The sequence below is a fragment of the Protopterus annectens genome, chromosome 2.part0, assembly GCF_019279795.1.
Source record: "Protopterus annectens isolate FY-2018-M chromosome 2.part0, PAN1.0, whole genome shotgun sequence".
Taxonomy (NCBI): Eukaryota; Metazoa; Chordata; order Ceratodontiformes; family Protopteridae; genus Protopterus; species Protopterus annectens.
The window spans coordinates 477,094,069-477,118,740 of record NC_056728.1 but is presented as its reverse complement, the minus strand read 5'-3'; the positions used below and the strand labels follow the sequence as shown (position 1 = coordinate 477,118,740).

General features: G+C 40.0%; 1 protein-coding gene across 1 annotated transcript in view; it reads right to left on the bottom strand.

Annotated features, from left to right (window-relative positions):
* The window catches only part of MUS81 (MUS81 structure-specific endonuclease subunit), a 597,219-nt gene that overhangs the window by 360,940 nt on the left and 211,607 nt on the right, over window positions 1-24,672 (bottom strand). Inside the window, exon 6 of the mRNA XM_044060324.1 lies at window positions 11,083-11,163. Coding sequence (XP_043916259.1) covers window positions 11,083-11,163 — 81 coding nt within the window. The remainder of the gene's footprint in view (window positions 1-11,082; window positions 11,164-24,672) is intronic.

Here is a 24,672-nt window from a genome sequence, read left to right as displayed (position 1 = left end):
GAGGCTGAGACTGAACAGGGTATTAAGATGCGGGGTTAATTCCTTTTGGAGCTCGCGTATGACACAGCCTGGGACACCATCTGGTCCCATGAAGGCAGTGTTTTTAGCTTTAGATAGAGCCTTGTTAACCAACGTATCAGTAATAATTGGACTTGCACAATCCCCTGGAATGGTAATAGGCCCTGTAGGTGGTGAGGGGGGTCAGAACCGGTCAGCCAAGATGATGTCAATGTCAGAAGGGTCAGTGTATTTTGTTCCATTTTGTACTAGCTCAGACCAGACCTGAGCATTGCCATTTAGGTTTTTGACATAGCTATAGAAGGCCTTATGGTTATCCTTGGCATCGATGGCAACCTTCTTTTCAAAATTAGCTTTAGTTGACTTAATGAGGGCCCTCAATTTCTTACTAATGCTGATCAGGGATGATTTTTCTACTTGAGATTTGGCCTTTTTTTTGTATAAGTCTCCTCCTTTTATTGTAAAGTTTGCTTATGGCCGAGGTCCACCAGACTGGTTTCTTCTTGCTTGAGGAAGGAGTTTTGGTTTTATTTGGAATAGCATGGTCCATGCAATCCTGAAGATGCATATAAAGTGCCTTGGTGTAGGATTCCGCATCTTGGATATCATTATCCTTCTGCAAGGGAATAGTGAAGCTTTCCACTTCGGATGCAAGTAGTTTGAGGTTTGCTTTGGAAAGGTTTTTGACTATGGTTTTTTTGACTGGGGGAGGTGGAGGGGTGAGGATGTCCAGGGTTATCAGTTTGTGGTCGGACCGGACCAAGGAGGGAGTGATAAACTGATGTGATACAGTGAGCACCCATATTTGTGATGATTAAATCCAATATGTTGTCCCCTCTGGTGGGGGAACATACTAGTTGTTCAAGGGCATTTGAATTTATAAATTCTATGAATTGCTGAGCATAGGAGTTGGAACATTGGTAGTTCGCCCAGTCTATACCAAGGTAGTTGAAATCACCCAAGATTATGGTGTTGGGTAGGACCTTTATATTTTCCAATGTCTCAAGGAATGCAGAGTGAGCATCTTGGGACATGGTGGGCGATCTATAACCGGCTACGACTTGAAATGTGGTTTTGCCTGCTGATAGTTGCCCATGGATGATCTCTAGGGCATCATGCTGCGCTACTAACCTGGAGATATGGTTATCCTTGCTGAATATGGATACACCTCCGCCCTTTGTACTGCGATCCGGTAACTGAGGCCGGAAGGTATGATATGAATTGTAACCTGGCAGTGCTGGGGTGCTCTCTTGAGCCTTGAACCAGGTTTCTGTTACTGCACAAATATTGATTTTCTCCATGCTGAGGAGAGCCTCGAGTGTGTGCATTTTGAGGTTGAGACTTCTGGCGTTGAGTAGCATTACCCTTAGTTTTTGACGGTGGTTGGTTTGTCCATTGAGCCTTGCCTAAAAAAGGCACTATGGGGACGGCAGGAGCCTTGGCCAGTATTCAAAAACCTAGGTGTGACAGGTGCAACCCATCTCTGGCAAAACAGCGAGGCTTGTCTATCATGTCATCCCAGGCAGACAGACACTGGATCCCCTTCAAATGACACCAGAAGCTTAGCCAATTGTTGAAATTGATCATTTTGTCTTTGTATTGTGGTATCATTCTAGGTGAAGGTAGTATGCTGGTCAAGGTCATACCAACTTGGGCTACATGATCAGAGAGCTCCTCAATGTCTCTTTTCATGTAGTCCAGGGAGGTACGTCTTAGATCATTCACACCAACATGTACAATGACAGCGTCATACTTGTACTTGTTCTGGCGTGACCTAAGTGCTTGTGTTATGTGGCGGATCCGAGCACCCAACAGGCAGCTGACAGTAACCTTCTCCTTGTTCAGCCTGGTGAGTGGAACATCAGTGTGCCTTACTATAGAGTCTCCTATTACTAGCGTGTTAGGTATGGCGGTTTGCCTTAAGGGCTGTTGTGAGGCACACTGCTGAGGTGAATTATGTGTTTTCTGGCTTGTGTTTGGGGGTGCAGGTTGCTTGCTTGTCTGCTTTGGAGGGCACTGTTTCTTTTTCAGATTGGTACCTAGTGCCTCCAAATATGTTTTTGTGTATTTATGCGTATGTTTTGCCAGTGCTTGTTTTGTAGATTCATGTGTGACAGGTGGTGTGATGCAAGTGTGCCCCTTATCCTCTTGACTGTCTGTTACAGTCATGGGTTGAGAGCGCTTAGCCTCCAGTCTGGCTGTGTATTTGCATCTCTCACAAGCATTTGTATCTAGAGGAGGAGAGGGTTGTCTGTATACATGAGGCAGTTGTGACATTGCCTCAGGATGCCCAATTCCACCAGATGAACTGGAGAGTACACCTGAAGCTGATCTCTGGACATGCTTTGAAGAGTAAATTGAACTTAAGTCCTGTGGATGATCGAGGGTCTTATGCTATATTATAAAAGTGCTGTCTAGGAAATTTGGAGAATAATAGTGCTGTCTAGGAGATTAGGACAAGTGCTGATTTCTGTTTTGCAAGTGCTGCAATAAGAGCAGCTGATCTGAAGCACTTGAGTTGAGGCTTGCCTAGTTCTAAGGGAAAATTTACAGCGCAGACTTAGTTGGGCTATACTATTCCCGGCCCCACAAACCGACGCTGCTCTGTGCGCAAGACCGCGCAAAAAGAGAGTTGCAGGGTTTTTCCTTTAGATAAGTGAGGAAAGTGAGTACAAGAGCTGTTTTTCTATAAGCAAGTGAGAAAAGTAAGTACACAAACTGTTTTCCTCTAGGTAATGAGGAAGATAGAGTGCTATAGTAATTAGTAGCTTATTTAGTGCTTACAAGTTCTGAACAAGTGCTGAGCATGAACAAGCAAATTTAAGTGCTAAAACTAAGAATCTGTATCTGCACTAGATGAGTTACAGGACAGAAACAAGTGCAAATACAGGCTTTCAAATCAGAAAGTTGAGAGAGATGGAAGAGATTGCCCAAACAGCCAATAACTACAAATTCTGGGCCAGAACCACTACTTATGTGGTAGACAGGTTACCTAGTGCTTACCACTCCCACTGATAAGCTAGAAGGCTTCCCTCCAACACAGAAAGGCCTGGGGGACTCGGAAGCTTACATACAGTCCTGGATACAGCAAATCTGTATCTGGAACACTAGTTACAGGAAAGGTAGGAAACAGGCTTACAGTTTTTTTTTTTACAGAAAAGTACCAACAACAGTAGTAAAAAACAATTCACATGCAGTGCAAGCTAGCACACTTGAGTATGCAGCAATTAGACCAACACACAGTTTAAAAAATGCAATTAAATTAAAAAGGACTAAAAGCAAGTGCAGAAAGAGTTTATTAGGTAGAATGTGGTAAAGAGATGGGACGGGGGAGTGTCCCAGATCAAATCTACAGTGGGGCGGGGCAATTGCAAAAACCACCAAATTTAAACTACAAACCAAAAATACGGAGGGCGGGTGGGACAAAACAGTTTCAACAGAGATATAAGCAAAAACTAACAGTACAAACTTTAAAACCAAAACAATATTCTCAGCTCTGTATATTTGCCGATCAGTCTCTCAGAACAGTGAGACAACAGTTTCAACACAGATCTAAGCAACAATTAAACTCTATAACCAAAAAAAATATATACTCAGCTCTGTATAATTGCAGATAATATGCAAGGCAGTCTCTCAGAACACAGGTTCCAGCATGTTATATATACGAATGTTGACACTAATCTATCTACACTTAAACACCTACCACAAATGGAAAAATGCAAAATTAACTCAATAACAGATAAATATCCATTATGATACATCAAAACATTCGACTATATTAGTGTTGGGAGAGAATTCAGTTTTAATTACTGAAAGCAAACCTCCTTCCAAATGAGCTGGGTATTTTCATTACACAACACTATCAGAATGATGCTCGGTCTTGATAAATGAGCAAAAGCAGCATGTTCAGCGGGAAAACTGAAGCACCGTGAAAATATCAACAGTGGAAGGGAATGGGATATAAAAGGAAGTACAATTGCAAAGGTAACTTAACATAATGGTAGATGTTTTAAAAATTCAATGCTATACTCCAGGAGGGGGGTGGAGGGAGAGTACAGATACTACAAAAGTGATCCAGTCCATCTTTTACCATTACAGTAAGTCATCGACACAGCTGTACTATGCTCTTTCTTATTCTTAACATCTGTGGCAACTCTCAGAACCTGGTCAGACTGACTGGAGGAAGGTGGTACCCCCTCCAAATTCAAGATGCCATGCAGGACAGCCTTAGCAAATACAGTCGTTACTCTAGACTGAGCACACACTTTGTAATGTTTAGTGAACTTGTGGATTGAGGACCAAGTGGCTATTTTGAGAATGGTTTTAGAGTCTACCCCTTGCAAGAAACTCCCCTTAAGAGGCTACTGCTCTGGGAAAGTGGGCTTTAACTATTCATGGTAGCTGCTTGCCAGGATTTACACAACAGAAGAAAATTGTATTTCAGGCTCATTTGGAAATAGTTTGTTTAAAAACTGGTCAAATGTTCTTAGTTCGTCTTTTTTAATTATAACCTGAGCTGTTTGTGAGCATCTAATGAACAAATTATTTCTACCTTAATTTGAGGGTTTAGACAAAGTAAGTAGTTGAATAGACTTAAAGTAAATTCTGAAATGACTTTAGGCATGAAAACAAAGAAAACTTCCAAATAGTGAACACCTACAGATCACACTCAAGTGAACAAATGGATAAACTGGGGAACACACACACACACACACCACCTAGTGTAGTAACCTTATACAAAGTCCCAATTCCCCTAGAGGGCAGAGATCAACATATTCAAGTGCAACAACCAATGCAGAATGCCCTCCAATTAAGACAAACAAATCACTGCTCTACAGTGTCTAACAACCTCCTCAGATATTCAGTGAAATAACAGGCAAAGCAGTTACACTCTCAAAGAACATGACAAGGTGCACAGTTAGTATGTTAACAAAGTGGCTACAAAATGGAAAATATTCAGAAGACAATTTAGTACCACTGATGCGTTTCATTTATGTTTGCATTCCACACATGAAATACTACATGTGACAAAATCAATTGTCATTAAAACAACCAGACCATGTAATATAAGCTTATTTGATTAATTACCTAATTCACCTGAAAAGACAGCAGCTAAAATCATGAAGTGTTACAAGCTGCGTTTGTAACTAGGGTGCAGGCTGTAAACTGAGCCAAAGTTTTTAAAATGAACTGGAAAACCAAAGTACTACTGCACATATTTTCTCCCTTTACATCCAATTACCCTCCTCCACAAGATGCTACAGCTTGAGCTAGATTCTCCTTCAGAAGATGCACAAGAAAGTGGCCAGTTATGTCAGCTCCAATGTCCCTCTGTCTGTAGAAGATAGTACTAAATATATATAATGGGACACAAATCCACAACCAAGGTAGAACAAAACCAAGAAAATGCCCTGAATGCAAGACGATGGAGACAGGTTTGCATAAAAAAGATTAAAGTTTAATAAGATACCAAAATTAAAATAAAAAGGTAAACGCTTTCGTCTTGGTATCCAAGACTTCATCAGATAAAGAAGCCACTACTTTCACTATTTTTAAATGGCCCGCTTTGGTCACATGGCAACCATCAACCAGCATCCTTAAAGGAATACAAGCCTGAGCGATTCAAAAAAATATTTTTTTTAAACCAAACATCCTTTGAAGCTAAAAAAAGACTTAAATATTGCAAATCAATACTACATCTAAAATAGTACTTTTAACCCACTACTCCATTCAGTTTTAAATGCTTACAACTTATACTTGTGTGTATACTGATCATGTCTAACTAAATGTGTCTGTAATTTTTCTTTGTGGAGCTTTTCTCCCCAGGCCTCTGCTGAAAAAGGGCCTTTTCGGCTCAGTCAGACACCCCCAGTTAACAAATGTAAAATAAATAAATGCGAGATGGACATAGGTCAACCTTAAATAAAAACAGGTTTAAGCAGGGTGAATGTAATTTAACAAAAGAAGAAAGGGAGGCTTCAAAACAAGGAAAAGCATGTAACCAAAGGGTTATGAAGCCAGACTTGTGTGGGGGGGGGGGGGTAGTTTTGTTATAATGAAAAAAGTGAACTATTCTGAAAAAATAGAAGCAATTCTCAATAACACATATGCACTAGTTAGCATTAACAAACTAAACCAAGTATATAGGAAGGTAAATGAGCAACTTAATATGTTTATCAAAGGCAGGACTTCTACCGATGAATATAATTATTTAACTGTGACTTCCCCTATTATGCTGACCGTTTTGGGGATCCCAAAGATCCACAAGCATGTATTTGACCCACTGATGAAACCAATAGTGGATGGCAGGGGATCAAACTCTTTGTTAGATTATGAAAGACACGTTTGTAGGGACAGCTGGGACTTTTTTGAGAAGATTAATTGTTTGGAATTCAATGAAAATGATTTGTTGGTCACTGTTGATGTAAAAGACCTGTATTCAGTCATCCCTCATACATAGGGGGTTGAATGGTTTTGCAAATTTTTTCTAGTTCAAAGTTTTTTTTTCAAACAAAAATTAACTTGTATGAGGAATTACTTGAACTGATTTTAAAAAAATAACTATTGTCGTTGAGGGTAAAACCTGCCTTCTGTTGAAAGGGGTACCCTTTTGGTTCAATGTAGGTTCACTGCTTGCCAACATTGTCATGGCGAAATGGGAAAAACAGTTTGTACTGAATAATGTGTACAAGGAATTATTCAGATTCTATATTAGATACCTGGATGATTTGTTCCTGGTATGGAAAGATAAAGAAAGTTTGGATAGACCTATCCAGTATATTAATCAAACTACAAACTTCTTGGTGTGTACATCTCAAAAGCGAAAGAAAGAATCCCCTATTAGACATTCTTTTAGAGAAAGACTTTGTGGTATTCTAATACCATCCTTCACTTTACAAGCTCACACCCAGTGCAACAAAAGCGAGCTATAGTTAAGGGACAATATGTAAGGGCAGCAAGCATGGTAATGAAAGACTGCCATTTTACTACAGAATGTAAAAACACGGAAATAATGTTTTTTTTTAAACAGGGGATACCTAAAAAGTATGACTAAAAATTGATGGAGGAGGTCGTGGCAAAGTATTAAAATAAACATTTTGCCCCTACTTTAACCTTGGAACATCGGAGGAGGGAAAGATTAGGGAATCCTCTTGGCCACGTAGTTTGTCCCTACAAGAATTCATTTATTAGTACCTTTAAACATGATCAGTGACATAATTAGATTGGCCCTAAAAAAGAACTGGGCCATTATGGAGGACGATCGGGAAATTTATATGAAATTGGGGGATTAACCCATTATTTTATACAAAAAAGGATGTAGTTTAAAAAAAAAAATCTCCTTGAAAAAAAAAAAAAAAAAAAAAGCTACTACGCTAATTCTTTGTCTTGGGGTATTAGAAAACGTGATCAATGCCACTACTGTAAATGGATTAAGATGGGAGAAGAATGTTTGATTAATAATATACCATTTAATAAAAAGGAGAAAGTTTAACTGCCAAACTAGGGGGGCTTGCATACATTGCTCTATTGTCAGGGATGTCAACGTTATTATATAGGTTAAGACAACGCACCCTGAAGGAGAGACTATATGAACACCTATACGAGATTAAAAAGAAAAAAAAAAATAGTAATGTATTGGCAAAACATATTTTGCTACATCTGGAAAATGAATTTAGATTCACCATTATTAAACAAATTATTCCTGGAAAGCAGGGGGAACATGGGCATTGTTGCTGGAAATTACAGAACTATAGTGGCAACTAACCTTTGATGGCTTTGAAGTTACCAGACTGTTTATTAAAAATGAAAGCTTTGGACAGACGAAAATTTGGTAACACTTCGTTTTAGTGGTTCATGGGGGGGTGAACATTTTAATAAATTATTAACATTCAATTTCAAAACTGTAATTTGTTAGAAACTGAATTTTATTGGGACACATTCTACTTACACACTTTTAAGGGACACAGTTTTAAAGTGAATATGATTATTGCATTGTTCAGCTAACGACAAAGACAACTAGTTTTAATCATATATTTTACAGCAAGTAAATTTTATTTTAGATGTACTATTTGCAACGTTTAAGTCTTTTTTTTTTTCAAAGTATGTTTGGTTAAAAAAAAATAAATATTTTTTAAAGCGCTCGGGCTTGTATGCCTTTAAGAATGCTGGCTGATTGTCACCATGTGACCAAAGTGTGCTGTTTAAAAATAGTGAAAGTAGTAGCTTTTTATCTGATGAAGTCTTGCGGATACCAGGACGAAAGCACTTATCTTTTTATTGTTGTTTTAATTTTGGTATCTTACTAAATTTTGATCTTACTGTATTGCAAACCCGCCTCCATCACCTTCCTTTCAGGATGTTTTCTATACATAAAGGGAAAAAGAAGTCAGTCAATCTGGCAGATGTCAACTTAAGTGAAAAAAGAATTTTCAATTTTAAACCACAAACATACTTAAACACACCCTTTAATTATTGGTGTGTAAAACTACTACTTCAGCAGGATAGTGTTTTGGATACTAATCTTTAAAGTAATGTCAAACCTGGTTCTCATACAGATTAAAGACAAACTTCCCATCTACAATGCCAAAAGGTTTGGATGCATTACATCAGAGGTATGACCAGACAGATGGAGACTTATGCCACCCTATCTCAGGGAGAGGGATGGAGAAGCACAAGCTGCAACGGGATCACTTCCTGGTGGCTTCATCAAGGTAAGCAGCATGGATATAAACAGATGTAAGCAGGCATCCTGAAGGCATTCACAGCAGCATGAGGCATGCACATTGCTGCCAGTATATGACTATACCCGAAGAACGATAAAAGCACATAACAGAAAAAGTTAATTCATATGTACCTATGAAATCTATAATTTCTGCATTAAAGAAATGTGGCTGGATACACAGAAGGAAATTAGGAACAAAAAGAGAGAACTGGTCATAATCGGATCAAATGCAGCTAGAAATGCCTTCTTTAACAGCAGGAAGGTGTGGTTATGAATGGCACATGCATTACTACCATCAGGAAGGTGCTGTTATGGGTGGCATATGCAGGAAGGACAGTTATGGGTGACACATGCATTACTACCACCAGGAGGGTGCGGTTATGGATGGCATGTGCATTACTACCAGCAGGAGGGGGTGGTTATGGGTGGGACATGAATGACCACCAGCAGAAGGGTGCAGTTATGAAAAGCACATGCATGACCATGAACAGGAGGGTGCAGTTATGGATGGCACATGCATGAATTACCAGCGGGATGGTATTGTTACGAATGGCACATGCATTACTACTATCAGGTGGGTGCAGTTATGGGTGGCACATATACTGTAGATGATACAGTTTTGGAAGCATGACCACGAACAAATGGGTGAGATTATGGACGGCACTGTACGTCCACCAGTAGTAGGGTGTCGTTATAAATGGAACATGTATGGTCACCAGCAGGATCCAGGAGTTATTCAGTTATTAGTTATGCAGCAATTTCAAAGAGGAAGGCCATGATTATGGATGAAAAAAATATATTTCATGGTCCACTTCTGCTGAAAAAATTATGTTGTTTAGAAAAAAGTGTTCTCTGATGTTTCAAAAGTACACATTCCCTCTTTTACATTTGCTAACAAGGTAGGTGGGCTAGTCCAAGGGCAATTTCCAGTGCAAACATGGGCCAAAAGGTATACACATTTAGATGGTGCATACAGGTTCATAGGTATGTACTAGGCTAGTGGCCCTGGGGCCTTTACAAGCCTAGCCCATAGGACTACCCTGGCATCATGCCACCCGAACTTAGCTCCCAGTGCCTCTGTCGAGTACAGCCACTGGAGTGATCCCTAGGGTGAATTTTCTACTTCCCATCCATTCATCAAGATTTCTCGTGAAGAGGGCCAGTGAGGTGCTCTGCTTGACATATATGGGACATCTATTCCATAGCATGGGCAGTCTCTGGATTAGGAGCCTGTCCCTCCAGCATGTTCTGTTGATTGGGTTAATGAGGTTGAGGTCTCTGGAGCATGTGGTGCGGAAGGATTGGGATTTTTTTAGATGTAGCATTTCTAACAGAGCTGGGTCAGACATGGCTTTATCAGTGAAGCACAGATCGCCTTTAAGTAGGCGATATGAGACAGAGAATAGCTGGAGTTTTTGGAGTCTGTCCATATAGAACAAATGGTCTAGGATCCTCTATGTGAGGTACTTTTGCGGCTTCTCCAGTTGTTGCAGGTGTTTAGTGAGGTACATGCCAAATGGGGCATTGCCCTCAATGATTGGCCTAATGAGGGAAGAGTAGAGGGAGACAATGCCCTCTTTTTTCCTGGATGCAAAACCCTTAGTAATGAGATGTGCTACATAGAAGGACTTTCTGACCACAGTGGCAATGTGGTAGTCAAAAGAGAAGCTGCTGTCAACCTGTGTTCTCCGATCTCTTATAACACCTTATGTGTTCAGTGGACTACCATCAATGTGGTAATTCATGGGAACCGGGTTTTTCACAAAGGAGATGACAACACATTTTTTGGCTTTGAAGTTAAGGCCATGGTTCTGACACCAGTCGGTCTCAGTGAGGCCTTTCTGTAGGATGTTAACATCACTCGGGGAGTTAAAAATAGCTCCCAATTTGCAAACATAGCACTGATTAACAATTTAACATTGATCACGGTTATCTAAAAAACAGGATATTTATTAAGCTGATATGTTGTCATTGAATAAACCTCTAGTATTATGTAGACACAGCAGTGAACATTAACTCGAGATAATGCAAGATTGTACAAAATGCTGACAGGAGTCCTCTACAGCTGCACTCAAAGGAGAAAAAACATCCCCAAATGAAGCAAGATACTGTTAGTAGCACAATGTGAAGGATGCAGTGTAAAACAATGAACCGCATCCCAAAAAATAAATAAATAAATAAAAGCCACAGAGCTACAGCAAAAATCAGACACAAGCCTAACAGAACAGAAAGCAGACAAACTTAGTATGAAGCTTTGTACTTTTTTTTTTTTTTTTTTTTTACCTAACACAAAACAGTGTAAAGCATCAATTCATAAAGAGCCACTTTGGCAGGTTACTCACCAAGGTGAGGGATTTCTCACAGAGGGGTTGTGCTTCTCGCTGCAACTCTGGCTTTGTCATAAATCCTCGTCCATGTGGATTCTGCATCATAAAAGAAAATATGAACATGGAGATTCTTACACTTTTGAGCATGGCTTTTAGAAAACAGAAAATGTGTTTACAGTAAAAAATCTTCAAGCAGACTGTACTTTAAAACTGGCACAGTTTTACTAAGAATTTAAAGAATAAAGTAATTGTTATTCACATTAAATCTAATGAAAACCAATACTACTAAAATTTATTTTCTTCTTCTCATAATTTTCATTTTCAGCTCCAGACCCGCCCATTTAAAGGTCTTACTATTCCTCTTGCTGAATTTAGAGGCAAAAGACTCTTTGGTGGCTTTAGGCTTCTCAGTATATTCAATTTTTAGTAAAATTCAATCAAGGCATTTTATATGAAAAGTACAGTTGGATAAAATGTATCATAACGGTAGATGTCCTTCTCTTCACTGTTGCAGTATTCCTTACAATAGGGATTCCCTGCCAAGGGTAGCCAGACATCCAGCCAGTACACCAAACTCCTTAGGTTGCTAAGGCTAAGCCGCACGTCACACATATGCTCCCAGTGTACAGCATAGGGCATAGAGGTGACATTGTACGTACCATCCTCAGAACTGATAGCCCCAGTTGGAATGCCAGCCCAAGGATTAGACAGATACCACGTACATCCAGAAGGGAAAATAACCAGGGGAAGGGAGTGAATACTGCAACAGTGAAGAGGACATCTATAGTTATGGTGAGATTTTACACAACTACATTATGTCCTTCCATTTCACTGTTGCAGTATTCCATACAATACAGAGAGTGCAAAAGCTCATGAAGCGAGAGAGGAGGAAGGGCCAACAGAGCATCCTAGGAACCCATGAAGGATGACCCTAGCAAAACCAGCCCTAGCCCTGGATATCACATCCAACTTACAGTGCTTGATTAAAGTATGCACAGACGTCCAGGTAGCTGCCTCAAGAATAGAGTTAGTATCTAAAGCCTTGAAAAGAGCACCAGAAGAAGCCACATCCCTAGTATAATGAGCCTTAACAGAAGAAAGAAGGCTTTTGCCATGAAAAGAACAACAAACTGAAATGGCTTTAGATATCCAAGAAGAAATAGCTTGCTCAGAAACAGCCAACCCCAAAGATCTAGGATGAAAGGAAACAAAAAGCTGATCAGATCTGCAAAAAGCTTTGGTCTTATCGAAATAAAATTTAAGCTCTCTATGCACATTCAAACTGTGCAAAACCTTCTTACTAGCAGAATGCAGAGAAGAGAAGAAGTGGGTAAATGAACAGACTGATTAAAACATAACTCATTTACCACTTTGTACATAAAAGAATGATTAGTACAGAGGGACACCACGTCCATTTGGAAAACTAAAAAAGGAGCAACAGCCATAAGGGCTTGAAGCTCAGACACCCATCTGGCAGAACTAAAGGCCAACAACAGTCTTTCAATAATGCTGCAAGGAAGCGGAGGCTGCAGGCTAAAAAAGAGCCTGGGTCAATTTTCCAAAACAAATTTAACCTCCCAAGAAGGAGGGACATACTTCCAGGGAGGTCTAATATGAAAGATGCATTTACGAAACCATTTAGCCTCAAATCTAGAGGCTAAAGCTAATGCTAGAGACACACAAGCAGAAACAGTTGAAAATAGTTGCAAAAGATTGTTAATACCTCTTCTGAACCTCAGACACCTAGGGACAATCCCATATGAAGAATCCCATCATTCTGGAAATTGTGTCCCCAAAGGAAATCTCCTCAAAAGGAGAGTCGGAACTAGTGGACTCCTCTTCCTCAGAGCCACAGACTAAGGGAGAAGGGATCAGGGAAGAATAAGCAGGGATTCCACATCTGAAAACTCCTTCTCCTCCTCATAGGGACCTTGTTCTCTAGGCCTCTTAAGAGGAGTAGATGAACAAAGGGGGGACTGGAATAGAAACTCCATGAGGAAACTTTAAAGCCATAAGGGCACTAAACAAACCTTGAATGAAATGCTGCCATTCACTCTGACTGTCCTTAGGAGAATGAGAAACATATTTGTTTTTTTCTTTAAAGGAACTTCAGCCTTGTAAAGCTTATGGGGTTCAGACCCCCTACAACACTCTAATTGTAATCGATACCTTCTACTTATCCAAAATCTGAGGTACACCCCAAGGCCCTTCAGTAATAAACACCTGTTTCTCGAACATCTGAAGTGGATGTCTGCAAGGCCTCCAGGGATGTGTGAGAAGCCAGATCCATGGCAGCCTCCGAAGCGGTCACAGCAGAGGAATCCACCTAGGAGCAAGGCAATCTTGTGGGCTTTCACTAGCCTCGATTGAGGCATCCGGTGGAGGTGACAACTTAAGAATCAGACCTAGCCTTCTCAGTCTTCTTCCCAGACAGCTGACCATCGGAGCAGGAAGTTCCTTCCATTGTGTCTTCTGCCAAAAGCTTTACTAAACTGATGGCCAAAGAGGAAAGCCAAATACACAGTCTCTTTGGAATGAAACCCTGCCAAACAGAAGAGGACAAATAGTTGTGGGAAGCACCTAGACAAAATAAACACTGTTTGTAATGGTCCTTATGAGGAATCTGTCTCCCGCACTGACATTTACCATTTCTGGATGACATGAACCCCACAAGCAACAAAAACAAGAAAAAAAGATAACAAAATCACAACAGGGCACTTACCTGAAAATGGCCTGGTGAACCAGCAAACAAAGCGAGCATTCAGACTGGCTGCAAAGAAGTTTTGAGGGTGGTACATCCGACATAACCTTTATGTCCTACACTGTACTCTGGAGCATATATGTGATATACGGCATACCCTTAGCAACCTAAATGCTTTGTATACTGTCCAGATGTCAGGCCGCCCTTGGCAGGGGATGCCTATTGTAAGGAATACTGCAACAGTGAAATGAAAAGACATCTATAGGGTAAAATGGAAAAAGCTAAGCAATCAAATACACATGATTGCAAAAGCAAAATTCTTTATTTTAAAAATGATATAAAACTCTAAAATCTTCCATCTTGGTGCAGTACTACCAAAGAGCTTGATTAAAAAAAATGTCATTTTTCATAAGCAGCATACGCAAGAGGCTTCATGAAACAACTCAACAAATGGCTATGCACTTAACTACAGTTGCCAGCCACAACCAAAAGAACTGTATAGCAGAAAGCCATTTGCCTCAGTGACAAAATAAACAAGATATGATCTTACAGTATCAATTAATCTAAGAAAAAGGGCCCTTATCAATGGGTTTTTATGGCTGAGTTTATCCTGTCCAGCAGTTATATGTCCTCATTTTTTGAGACTGATCAGGGACAGTTTTAAGGTTGCGGCAATACAGTGCAATGCCACACCCATCAGTTCACTCCTTTCCATTAAAAGGCACCCCCCCCCCCCATAAATCAAGAGTAGAACTGAAGATTCTGTACCTCCTCTGCTAATAAGTGATTTACAAATACATTCCTGCCTGACTTGCAAGCATTTCAAAACACATGACCATTTGGAAGAACTGTTCACCCACAGGGGAAAGAGGGGGGTTATTCTAGACTCATCAAGGTAAGTCTTCCCTGTAGATCAACTGATGGGGCATGTTTATCAGAGCTAATATTTTGGACCCTTATCAATGAAGCCTATTGCTAAATTAATTCCAAACAGTAAAAGAAAAAGAAAAAAAAAAGATGAAGGAAGAGCAGAACCACACTAAACAAGCAAGACAGTGGCAAACTGATGAAACTAAATCAAATGGTCCAACTCCAAACACACAAGAGGGAAAGGGGAATGTATGACTCTAGGATGCCTTAAAGTTAATGAAGCCTGGCAACAGCAGCCAAGCAAGCACTGGGGGCATGTACAAGTGATCAAAGCAGCATCCTAGATCAGGGGATGGAAAAGTCGCTCTCTCTCTGGGTGCAAGGGGAATGAAAATATCTCCCTCTCTAATACAGGAGACAAAGAAGTCCACCCCAAAATTCAGAAACATCTATTGGAGTACTACACTCCCAGAAACCTTCCTATCAAGTGCGAGGACTGTCCTGCATGCATAGCTCTTAGCTTCTAGCTCCACTCCCCACACTATAGAGAAATGTAAAAAGCAAAGCCGAACTTCACACAAACATCATCTTATGAGAAGACTAAAAGAGCATAAGGACACTAAGAAAATGCAGCTGTCAGGAGATAAGCTGCCCTTAGATGAACTCTCAATACAGGATCCAGGACATCATAGCTCGTCACAATAAAAACTATACCGGAAGTTCAAAAACCTCAAATTACAGGATCATGACAAGAATATTAGGGTCACCTTCACCAAACAAGGCTGTCAAACAACTCGCACTGAGTGCCCATCTAATTCTACCCAAGACAAGGACAGAAATTAACTAATCCCCCCCCCTCCGGAGTGGAGATGAGACCAAGCAAAAGAAGTCCAGAACTCCAAGGTTCTGCAGCCAACTGATCAATTAATCATCAGGTGCCAGACAAGGCCCAAGCAGAACCGCCCCTGCTACAACACAAGTGAAAGCCTTCCAGCAGCTTCCAAGACCTCCTGACAGATCACACCCAGAGTATGACAGGCTATGAAGAGCAGAGCTCAAGCCAGGAAGCAAAAGGAACCAAGTCCTCACAACACAAAGAAGAAATAAGGGAACAAATTAAGACTAGTATCCCTAAGTGGGCGCTCTATCACAAAGGCAAGCTCTATCCACTTCCATTCAACCCCCTCCCCCACCTTTGGAAACCCAGTGGAGACTCACTCAAGTCAATAAAGAAAGCATAGGGCATGAAACAGCCAGAATCCACCCCCTGAAGAACATAATCAGACCCAAATACAGTTGTTTTAAACATCTTTATTAAATAATCAGATTTTAAACTGTAACATGAGTACACATACATTAAGAGAAATGAAAAACTAATAATCATTCTATAGTTACACTCATGCAGCATACATATGTTTTCTTTTGAACAATTTTCATTTAGTCCAACATTACATAAACTGCTTGATTCTGGGCATCCCTTAAGATATCGCTACCCCTCCTCTTGAGCATTATTTTGCATGTATTGTTCCTATAAATTCCATTTATTTCTATAAATTCGCTCCTTCTGTTTTCTAAACATCCCACCTTTCAGTTCTTTTAATTCATTACACTATTCAGAATTTCCATTACATTTTGTATACATTTTGCATTTTCCAGCAACTGTTGAACTGTGAAAGCAGAAAACTTTGCAAAGGGCTCTGTTTTGAAGCCTCCAGGTGCAACAATGGGTTGTAAGGGTGGATCATGAATATGAATATCCCTGTGCACCACCAGGATTCCAAAAATTGCAGCAGTAAAAGGATAAAGGGATGGTGACCAATAAATAATTACATGTCTACTTGAAACCGACCATCTAACAACTCAGTCAAGTCTGAAATACTTTTTCCTGTAAACAACCTTCATTTCATTAAGCAAGGTTAACTCATAAAAATCATCCTCGTGTTAAAAAAAAAGCCCAACCCTTGTCCAGCTTCCTTTTCCAACTCTTTTTTATTAGTTCAAATAGAATGCGTCTTTCAGCTTGAGTTAAGATTAAAGTAATTAGATACACTTTTGGAACTGAGATGTCTAGCTTTTTCCACAAAACTTTCCAAACATCCACAGAATGGGATTGTAGGGGAGGGTCGGATGTGGACCACCTATTCAAATGCTGTTTTTATAACAAAGCAGCACAGGGTAGGCACAATTTTGCACGTGCAACTTTTTTATCTTGTTCACTTTAAGATCATTGCACGACTATGACTTTGATCACGTGATTTGCGGTTCACTGTTTAAATGAATTTTGAATATCTTTTAGTTTACTCTGAAGTCATGTTCAAGTGTTTGGGACAAAAGTCCTTAAAAGGCAGTGTTCAAATTCTGGTCCAGTACAGATTTTTGTTGGTTTCAATGGCACATTTTGTTTGTTTTATGGCCACTTTCACGAACAGTACTTGCTCATCAGTATTTTCAATTGACTGTTTGCCATATTCTCTTTAAAGGTGAATTATATTATACTTTGCACATTTTACTGAGAACATGCTGTTTATATATTTTTGTTAATTTATTCCACCTACAAATTCATCATGTCCAACAAAAAGTATTTCCTAATGGGGAAAAAAAAAAAAAACAGCAGTTAGTAACTTTGCAAATACAAACAAAAGAACTATTGCAGATTTCACTCAGAACCCACAGGTCACACCTCTCTCAATTAACTGTTTGCACCAGTTTTGCTACTTGTCTTCAGTAAAAAGCAGGTGCTAATGGAAGAAATAACGAGCTAATAACTTTGCAAATGTAAGAAAGAACTACCATTGTTCATAACTTTTGTTACTTTCTATTGTTGTTCAAGCCTATTTGCTTAAAAAATGCCTTATCTATAGCTTAACATAAGGACATTAGAACAAGCACTTCTACAAAACAGGAAATTAATTATCTTTCAATTCTACATGCAATATAACCAATACACATTTACACCCCACGAACAGCATCTCATGACATCATATTAACTTTAATTTGCTTTTTTTCCATCCTTTATCAAGAAAGAGTGGAACGCCTGAATGCACTACACACATACCAGCTATTGTACACTGTACCAGCATGTAAACAGCTGTACAGATGTAACTGTACCCCACAGGAACAAGTGCAGGGATAACCGCATAAACACACACACACACACACACACACACACACACACACACACACACAGTGGTGGAACCATAATATTAACAAGCTATCAGGTCAGGAGAGAATTTTGACCAAAAGAAGAGTAATTCCCAGAATGTTAAAGCTCTTGTCACTGAAATAAACTCATAAGCTTAGTAAAATCCACTAAAGCTAAGTCTGAAGCTAAAATAGCTACCCAAGCCAAAGACAATAACAAGGTATTTTTTGGTTATGTTTGTAATCTCAGAAGCACACTGCAGCGATGTACTGAGCTGACTGTGAACAGTGTTACCTACACACTGAGACTGAAGATGCAGCAAACCTACTGGCCAATAAATTTAGCTCTTACTTTCACCCCTCTCTTCCCTTCATCTGTTTCTCAAGATATACCTGAAACTAGCTTGCCTCCAGCTATCACACAAGAATGAGTCCTAAAAGTGGCATCAAAAGCTACAAATATTGCATCAATGGGTCCCGACAATATCCCCGGATGCATTTCAAATAACATGAAGCATGACTTAGCCACACCCCTAACACTATTTCATTTCAGCCTCCATACAGGTTTTGTATCAAGCAAATGGTGAACAGCTAGCCATTCCCATACATAATGCAGGACCTTCCACAGACCTAGGCAACTATAGACCCTAAAGTCTGACCAGCCTCATATGCAAAGCCATGGAAAGACTTATCAGGAAAATAATCAGTCAGGACGCAGGGAATCTTAAGTTCATCAAGACCTGGTCATACTTACTCAACATGCTGGATTTTTTTTTTGAAAAGGTCAGCAAAGCGATGGACGAAGGCAAAATGGTACACACTGCATACCTCGACCTGGCCAAAGTTTCTGGCACAATTCCCTACTCAGGAATTGTAGAAAAGCTAAATAAACTGGGAATAAACCCCCTGTGTCACCCCACTGGATTGCTAACTGGATCACAGATAGGATGCAGGCAATCAAAACAGGGGAAGTTACCTACACAAAGAGACCAGTCATCAGTGGAGTCCACCCAGGTGCTGGGACCTCTCCTGTTTTGCATATACTTTTCTGAAGTAAAAGCAAATATCAAAGGGCTCCGGCTGACCAAATCTGCAGATGACTTCAAGCTAGGAGCAGTCATTTAATCCCCAAATGACTCTGCCTCCTGCAGGAAGGTTTGTTCCAAATAAATAACTGGTGCCAAAATCATGGGCTGAAACAAAATGCCAAAAATGCATTACTTTATCCTGTTTATCCCACGGAATGATCACATTAACAATACAACCCTGAGAATCGATTCAGTTGTTTGAGATTTGGGAACTTATGTGGACAGTGACTACCTTTTGATCATCATTTGTGCCCATTGTTTTATAAGAAAGTTCTTCTATACTGTACAGCTTATAAACAAAGGGGCTGTGTCTAGATCTAGGGGATGCCATTCTCTCCCTTTATTCAGCCCTCATTAGGCCAATCACTGAATATAATACCCCCTTTGGCATGCATCTGTCCAAACACATGCAACAACTGGATTGCCACAGAGATACCTTACCAAAAAAAATACAATGCCTAAACAACATGTCTTACATGGACAGACTCAAAGCTCTGTCACTATACTTGGTATCCTACAGACCAAGAGATGACCTGTGTACAGCATATAAGGCCTCCTCCAACCCAATACTGATGGATTTACTACATATCAGAAAGTCAAATGGCATCAGAAATACTTAGTCAAGGGATATAATGCTCTTCTGCAACATCAACAGAATAATTTGAAGGGACAGGTATATCTCATAGAGGATACTGCTGCTCTGGAATAGACTCCACATAAAACAAAAGTTCATCCCTGTCCATATTCAAGCACAACTTGGATCCAAGGATGGGAAATTGAACATTTATCTCAGGACTGCCTCCAATGGACAAAGGCAGCTCCCAAGTGCTTTATCTCAAGCATGCGTCCCCTCAAGTTATCTATGGTACGACCCCATTTCTTCTCATTAGGGGTAATATACATCAGCCATGGGATGGGTAAGGCCAATCTCTAACTAAACGAGATAGGTTAATTCACGCACAAAAAGGGAAACTGGCTAGGCTTAAAATGGCCCTCAAGAGCTTTCTTACTTTATTACTAACATATACAATAGTTACTGATAAAACTTCCCCACCTCACATTTAAACTACCTTTGACTGCATACTATACAGAACTTCTTTACAATATAACACACAACTTACATCATTAATTTTTCATACCACTATTAACAGTTTTTTTTTTTGCTTTTTTTTTTTTTTTTTTACATTGAGCTTCCTCAGTCCTTTCGATGTCCTTAAAATTAAGGGGTTTATGATACTGTACTTTCTGCATTTTTTCCTTTCTTAACCAAATGTCAACTGTCTGCATTTTTAACGGTATGAGATCTTAGTCTTGTAGTATCCCTCAACAATGGGAAAATTGCGATTTGCTGCCAGATCTGAGCCTCTTATTTCATTTATACTGCATTTTTACTGTTTGCATTTTCCTTGGCCTGGGGGCTTTAGTCTTGTAGCATTGTTCATAATAGTGAGAGAATTGTGAATTACTACAGGCTCTGAGCCTCATTTATTATATTTCTACTGCATTATTACTGTTTGCATTTTATTTGGTCTGGGGACTTTAGTCTTACAGTATCACTCACAATAGTCAGAGAACTGTGAATTGCTGCAGGATCTGAGCCTCATTTTATAAATAAATTATATATATATATATATATATATATATATATATATATATATATATATATATATATATATATATGTATATAAACTTATACTACATTTTTACTGTTTACTGAATGGATTCTTCTCTAACTCATCTTCTATAACCAGTGCTAAGCTGTGCAGAGGTGGATTGCTTTGCCTTGTAAAGGCAAAGGCAAACAGAGTTGTAATTTTCCATACAAAACTACCGCTGCTACTTTCAAGTATCTAACGGAGTGTAGGGCAGCTAGTTTTGCCCATTCAGAAGCAAGATCAATCCTACACCTCTCTCCCCAGCTGAATTCCTCCCAATTTAGTTAGTTACAAAAGGCCTTTTGCACTGCCCCTTGCAGATCACAAAAATACCCACAGCCATGAATGTGTACTTTTCTACTGTCTCTGCTACAAGTCTGGTTGAAACAGACATCCTGAGACAATGTAGCAATTGTCTAGTGTTTACGGATAACCATCTTATTCTTAAACAGACTGACATAGAATGAGAGAGATGTTATTACACTATGCCTTTTGAAGCAAAAGCTCTTGCATACAGACACCAATATCCCCAAACAGGTTGTCAGTAACACATACACACTACACTTACTATGGAACAGACACAAACACACACACACAAACTCTTAAATGCAATCTACCCAAACCTCAAAGGCATCCCAGATGCTGTCTTTAGCAACCTCCAACTCTACAAAGACAACATTCCTCAGCATACATACAACCACATATCACAATATGTCATCCTGTAAGCCCTTAAAGCAAACTACCACACATTCCAGTATATTGGGAATTGCAGACTATTGTGAGACACATTAATGCCTCATTCACCAGGATAGCAAGAATAATTTTTTGAACTTTTTGAAGAAGACAGTCATGTCGGGGCAAGGATCTGCCAGATCACACACACCCTTCAGGACAGTGAACCACAAGTACCAATGTAACTCTGTACTAGTCCACATGAGTGTTAATGACCAGACACATACTGCCCTGGACTATATGAAGAGAGACATGGTAGAGCTTTCAAACCGTGTTACAGGCAGTTATGAGCCTAGCACTGAGCAACATTCTAACTTCTCCAAAGATGATACCACAATATAAACAGAAAATGATTAACTTCAACCTTACCTGTGTCATTCTAAGGGGGTTTAAAATTTGTTAGTTTGGGAGGAAATGATCTACAGCCCACTCTGCTTTGCCATTGGCATGGATGGTCTGCACCTGTCCCCCACTAAGTTTTCAGATACTGACCAAAACATTATTCACTCCATAGTGCATTTTTAGGCAATGCCAACCTGCTACACCTTCCAGCATAGTAAATTCTACTCAGGATAAACTGAAGGTGTCAATACTGAATGCTAGGAATCTCAACAAGAAGCTCCACTCCATGGAAGTGCTCCTCACCCTTGAGAGTTGATATCTTGTGGAGGTACTGAAACATGGTTTAAAGGATTGCCAAAGTGCCTTCCACAGGAAGGCTTTAATGCCTTCCACACATTTAGACCAGCTAACATACAAGAAGGGACAAGAGGTGGAGGTGTATCAATCTACATAAATAGTAAGCACACCTCAAGAATGGTCAAATAATGTGGCATGCTTGAGCTACTCCATGTCCAGCTAACCTTAGGTAAAGTCCCATACCATATCGTTACGAGCTCTAGGTCCCTATCTATAATTCAAGATAACCATACCATGTATTGAATGTAATGGAATTACTCACTATTCAGCCAACACCATATTCATGGGTGATTGCAACTATCCCACCATAAACTGGGATACATACAGCACCAGTAACATGCAGGCTCAAAGATACCTGGATTTTGCCTGTGTAAGCACTCTGTAACAGCTTGTCTGCACACCTACTAGAACTGCAAATATCCTGGACCTGGTACTCACAAATATGAGGTAATACTGCACCCCTGCCCCAGTGTAATGTCCTCAATAGCTTGATACGTGACCTGTCAGACCAACTAGAATCTCTTCCTAGCCACAACCTCCAGACAGGCTTCACACTAGGGAATAGGGGACTGTAACTGTCATTCTTCCACACAAAGGGAACCATCAAAAGATCCATGAAACTATAGACCCATAAGTTTGACAAGTCTTACATGCAAGGTCAGAGAAAGCATGATTGTGGACCTGATAAACAAAGACATAGGAAATCTTCAAACACTGAACCCATCCCAGTTCAGTTTCAAGGACAGGTCAAACCTACTAAACCTGTTGGACTTCTTCGAGAAGGTCCTTAGAGTCATAGGCAAGGACAAACTAGTGCATACTGCCTACCTTGACCTAGCAAAGGCATTTGACACAACACCTCACTCTGATATTATAAACAAATTTAAGCATAAAACCCTGTGTCACCTGATGGATAGCCAAACAGCTCAAGGATAGGACACAATGTTAGGGTGGGGGAATCTACCTCCATCAAGAGGCCTGTTACTAGTGGTGTCCCACAGAGCTTGGTACTGGCACCTATCCTGTTCTGAATATGCTTTGCTGAAGTCAAGGAAAACGTAGAGGGCCTTTGGCTGACCACATTTGCTGACTGCAAGATGAGTGCAAACACTGAATCCCCAAAACATGTAAATATCCTCCAGGAAGGTCTGATATAGACAAATCACTGGTGCCAGAGCCATGCTCTTAAACTCTATGAAAAAAAAAAATTAAAATTATACCCTCTGGGAAGATGACCGCCACTGCAAATGACAATACGGATAACACTTTCCCTAAGAGTAGGCACAGTGGTAAGGGACTTAGGAACTCAGGTTAACAGTAACCATGTTGGTGAGAAACTCCTTCTCAGTGGCATAGGCATGGCATCCAGTTCTACAGAGATCATAGTCCCACTATATTCAGCCTTCATTAGATCAGTAATTGAATATAATGCACCCTTTTGACATGTACCTGACCAGGCATTTGCAACAGCTAGAGGCGCCACAGACGTTCCTTACTAAAACAGTGTGTAAATAACATGTCCTATGCTGACTGCCTCAATGCCATGTCCCTGTAGTACTCAAGTCTCTTACAGACTACAGAGTGGCAATTAATGCCTAACCTACAAAGCATTCTCCGATCCAGCCCTGATGGATCTACTACACAGTCTCAAAACAAATAGCACTAGAACTACCCAATCTAAACATATAAACCTAGTCTGTGACAAACAAAACATGTTAGAGGTCAAGTATGTGTCTCATAGATTACCCCTTCTCTGAACAGACTTTCCATTCATGTGAAGCAGAGCTCTTCCCTAAACCTATTCAAACACAATTTGGACTGCTGGATAGAAAATCTCAAACTCCCCCTGGCTTGTCACCTGTGCCCCTCATGGATAGAGGCAGCCTTTAGATGCCTGAAGGCATAGGCATATGCCAAAGCTGTTCTTGTCCTTGGGCACTGACAACTCTGGAAAAGTGGAGCATGAATGGTTAAGCTTAAAAAGGCTCTAGGTCTGTTATCCTAGTAACCTCTTACTATCCTATGACTTCATACTGCAGCTGGTGGTATTGGTCATTCGCTGGGTCAAAATCCAAGTTACTCCTGGTGCTTCTAGTCAACATCTGGGCTTTTTTATTGCTTAAGCAGTTTCCTTCGGGGCAAAGGAAAAGGTTTCACTGGCAAATTCTCTCTGTAGGCTTTGTTACATGAAGAAGAATGTGAAGCAGAGACCCTTTCGGCTTGCTGAGTCACTTTTTGTTGGATATTTTTTTCCTGTTTTATTTTATTTCCTCCTAAGCCTGTTCAGCATCCAAAAGTCTTTGACCATTCAAAAAAAATATTCATAAGACAGATGGAGACAGCAAATTAAAGCTCACATCTGACTTTCAGCAACCCCTGACTGTAGGGATAAACATTTCTTATAACTGGTGTACAGTGAATATCCATTTTCTACAAACACTATGGTATCCCCAATTTTTAACACTTTTCCTTTCTGTCAGGAGCAGCTCTTACTGCTGGTATGATTTCATCTTTACTGATATAAATTAACAAGTCCTGCTCTGGAACACCAGTCCAGTTGTTCATTTGTACTTTTACAAAAATGAATGCAGTATAATGCAACAAATTCCTTCCAGTTTCTCTGGTTTAGCAGAAAATTTCAGTTTCTTTCTCTGTTAGCTGTCTTCCAACTCAATTTTCTAAACAATTCTTCTTAAGAAGCCTCATGTTCAGTCAGTGT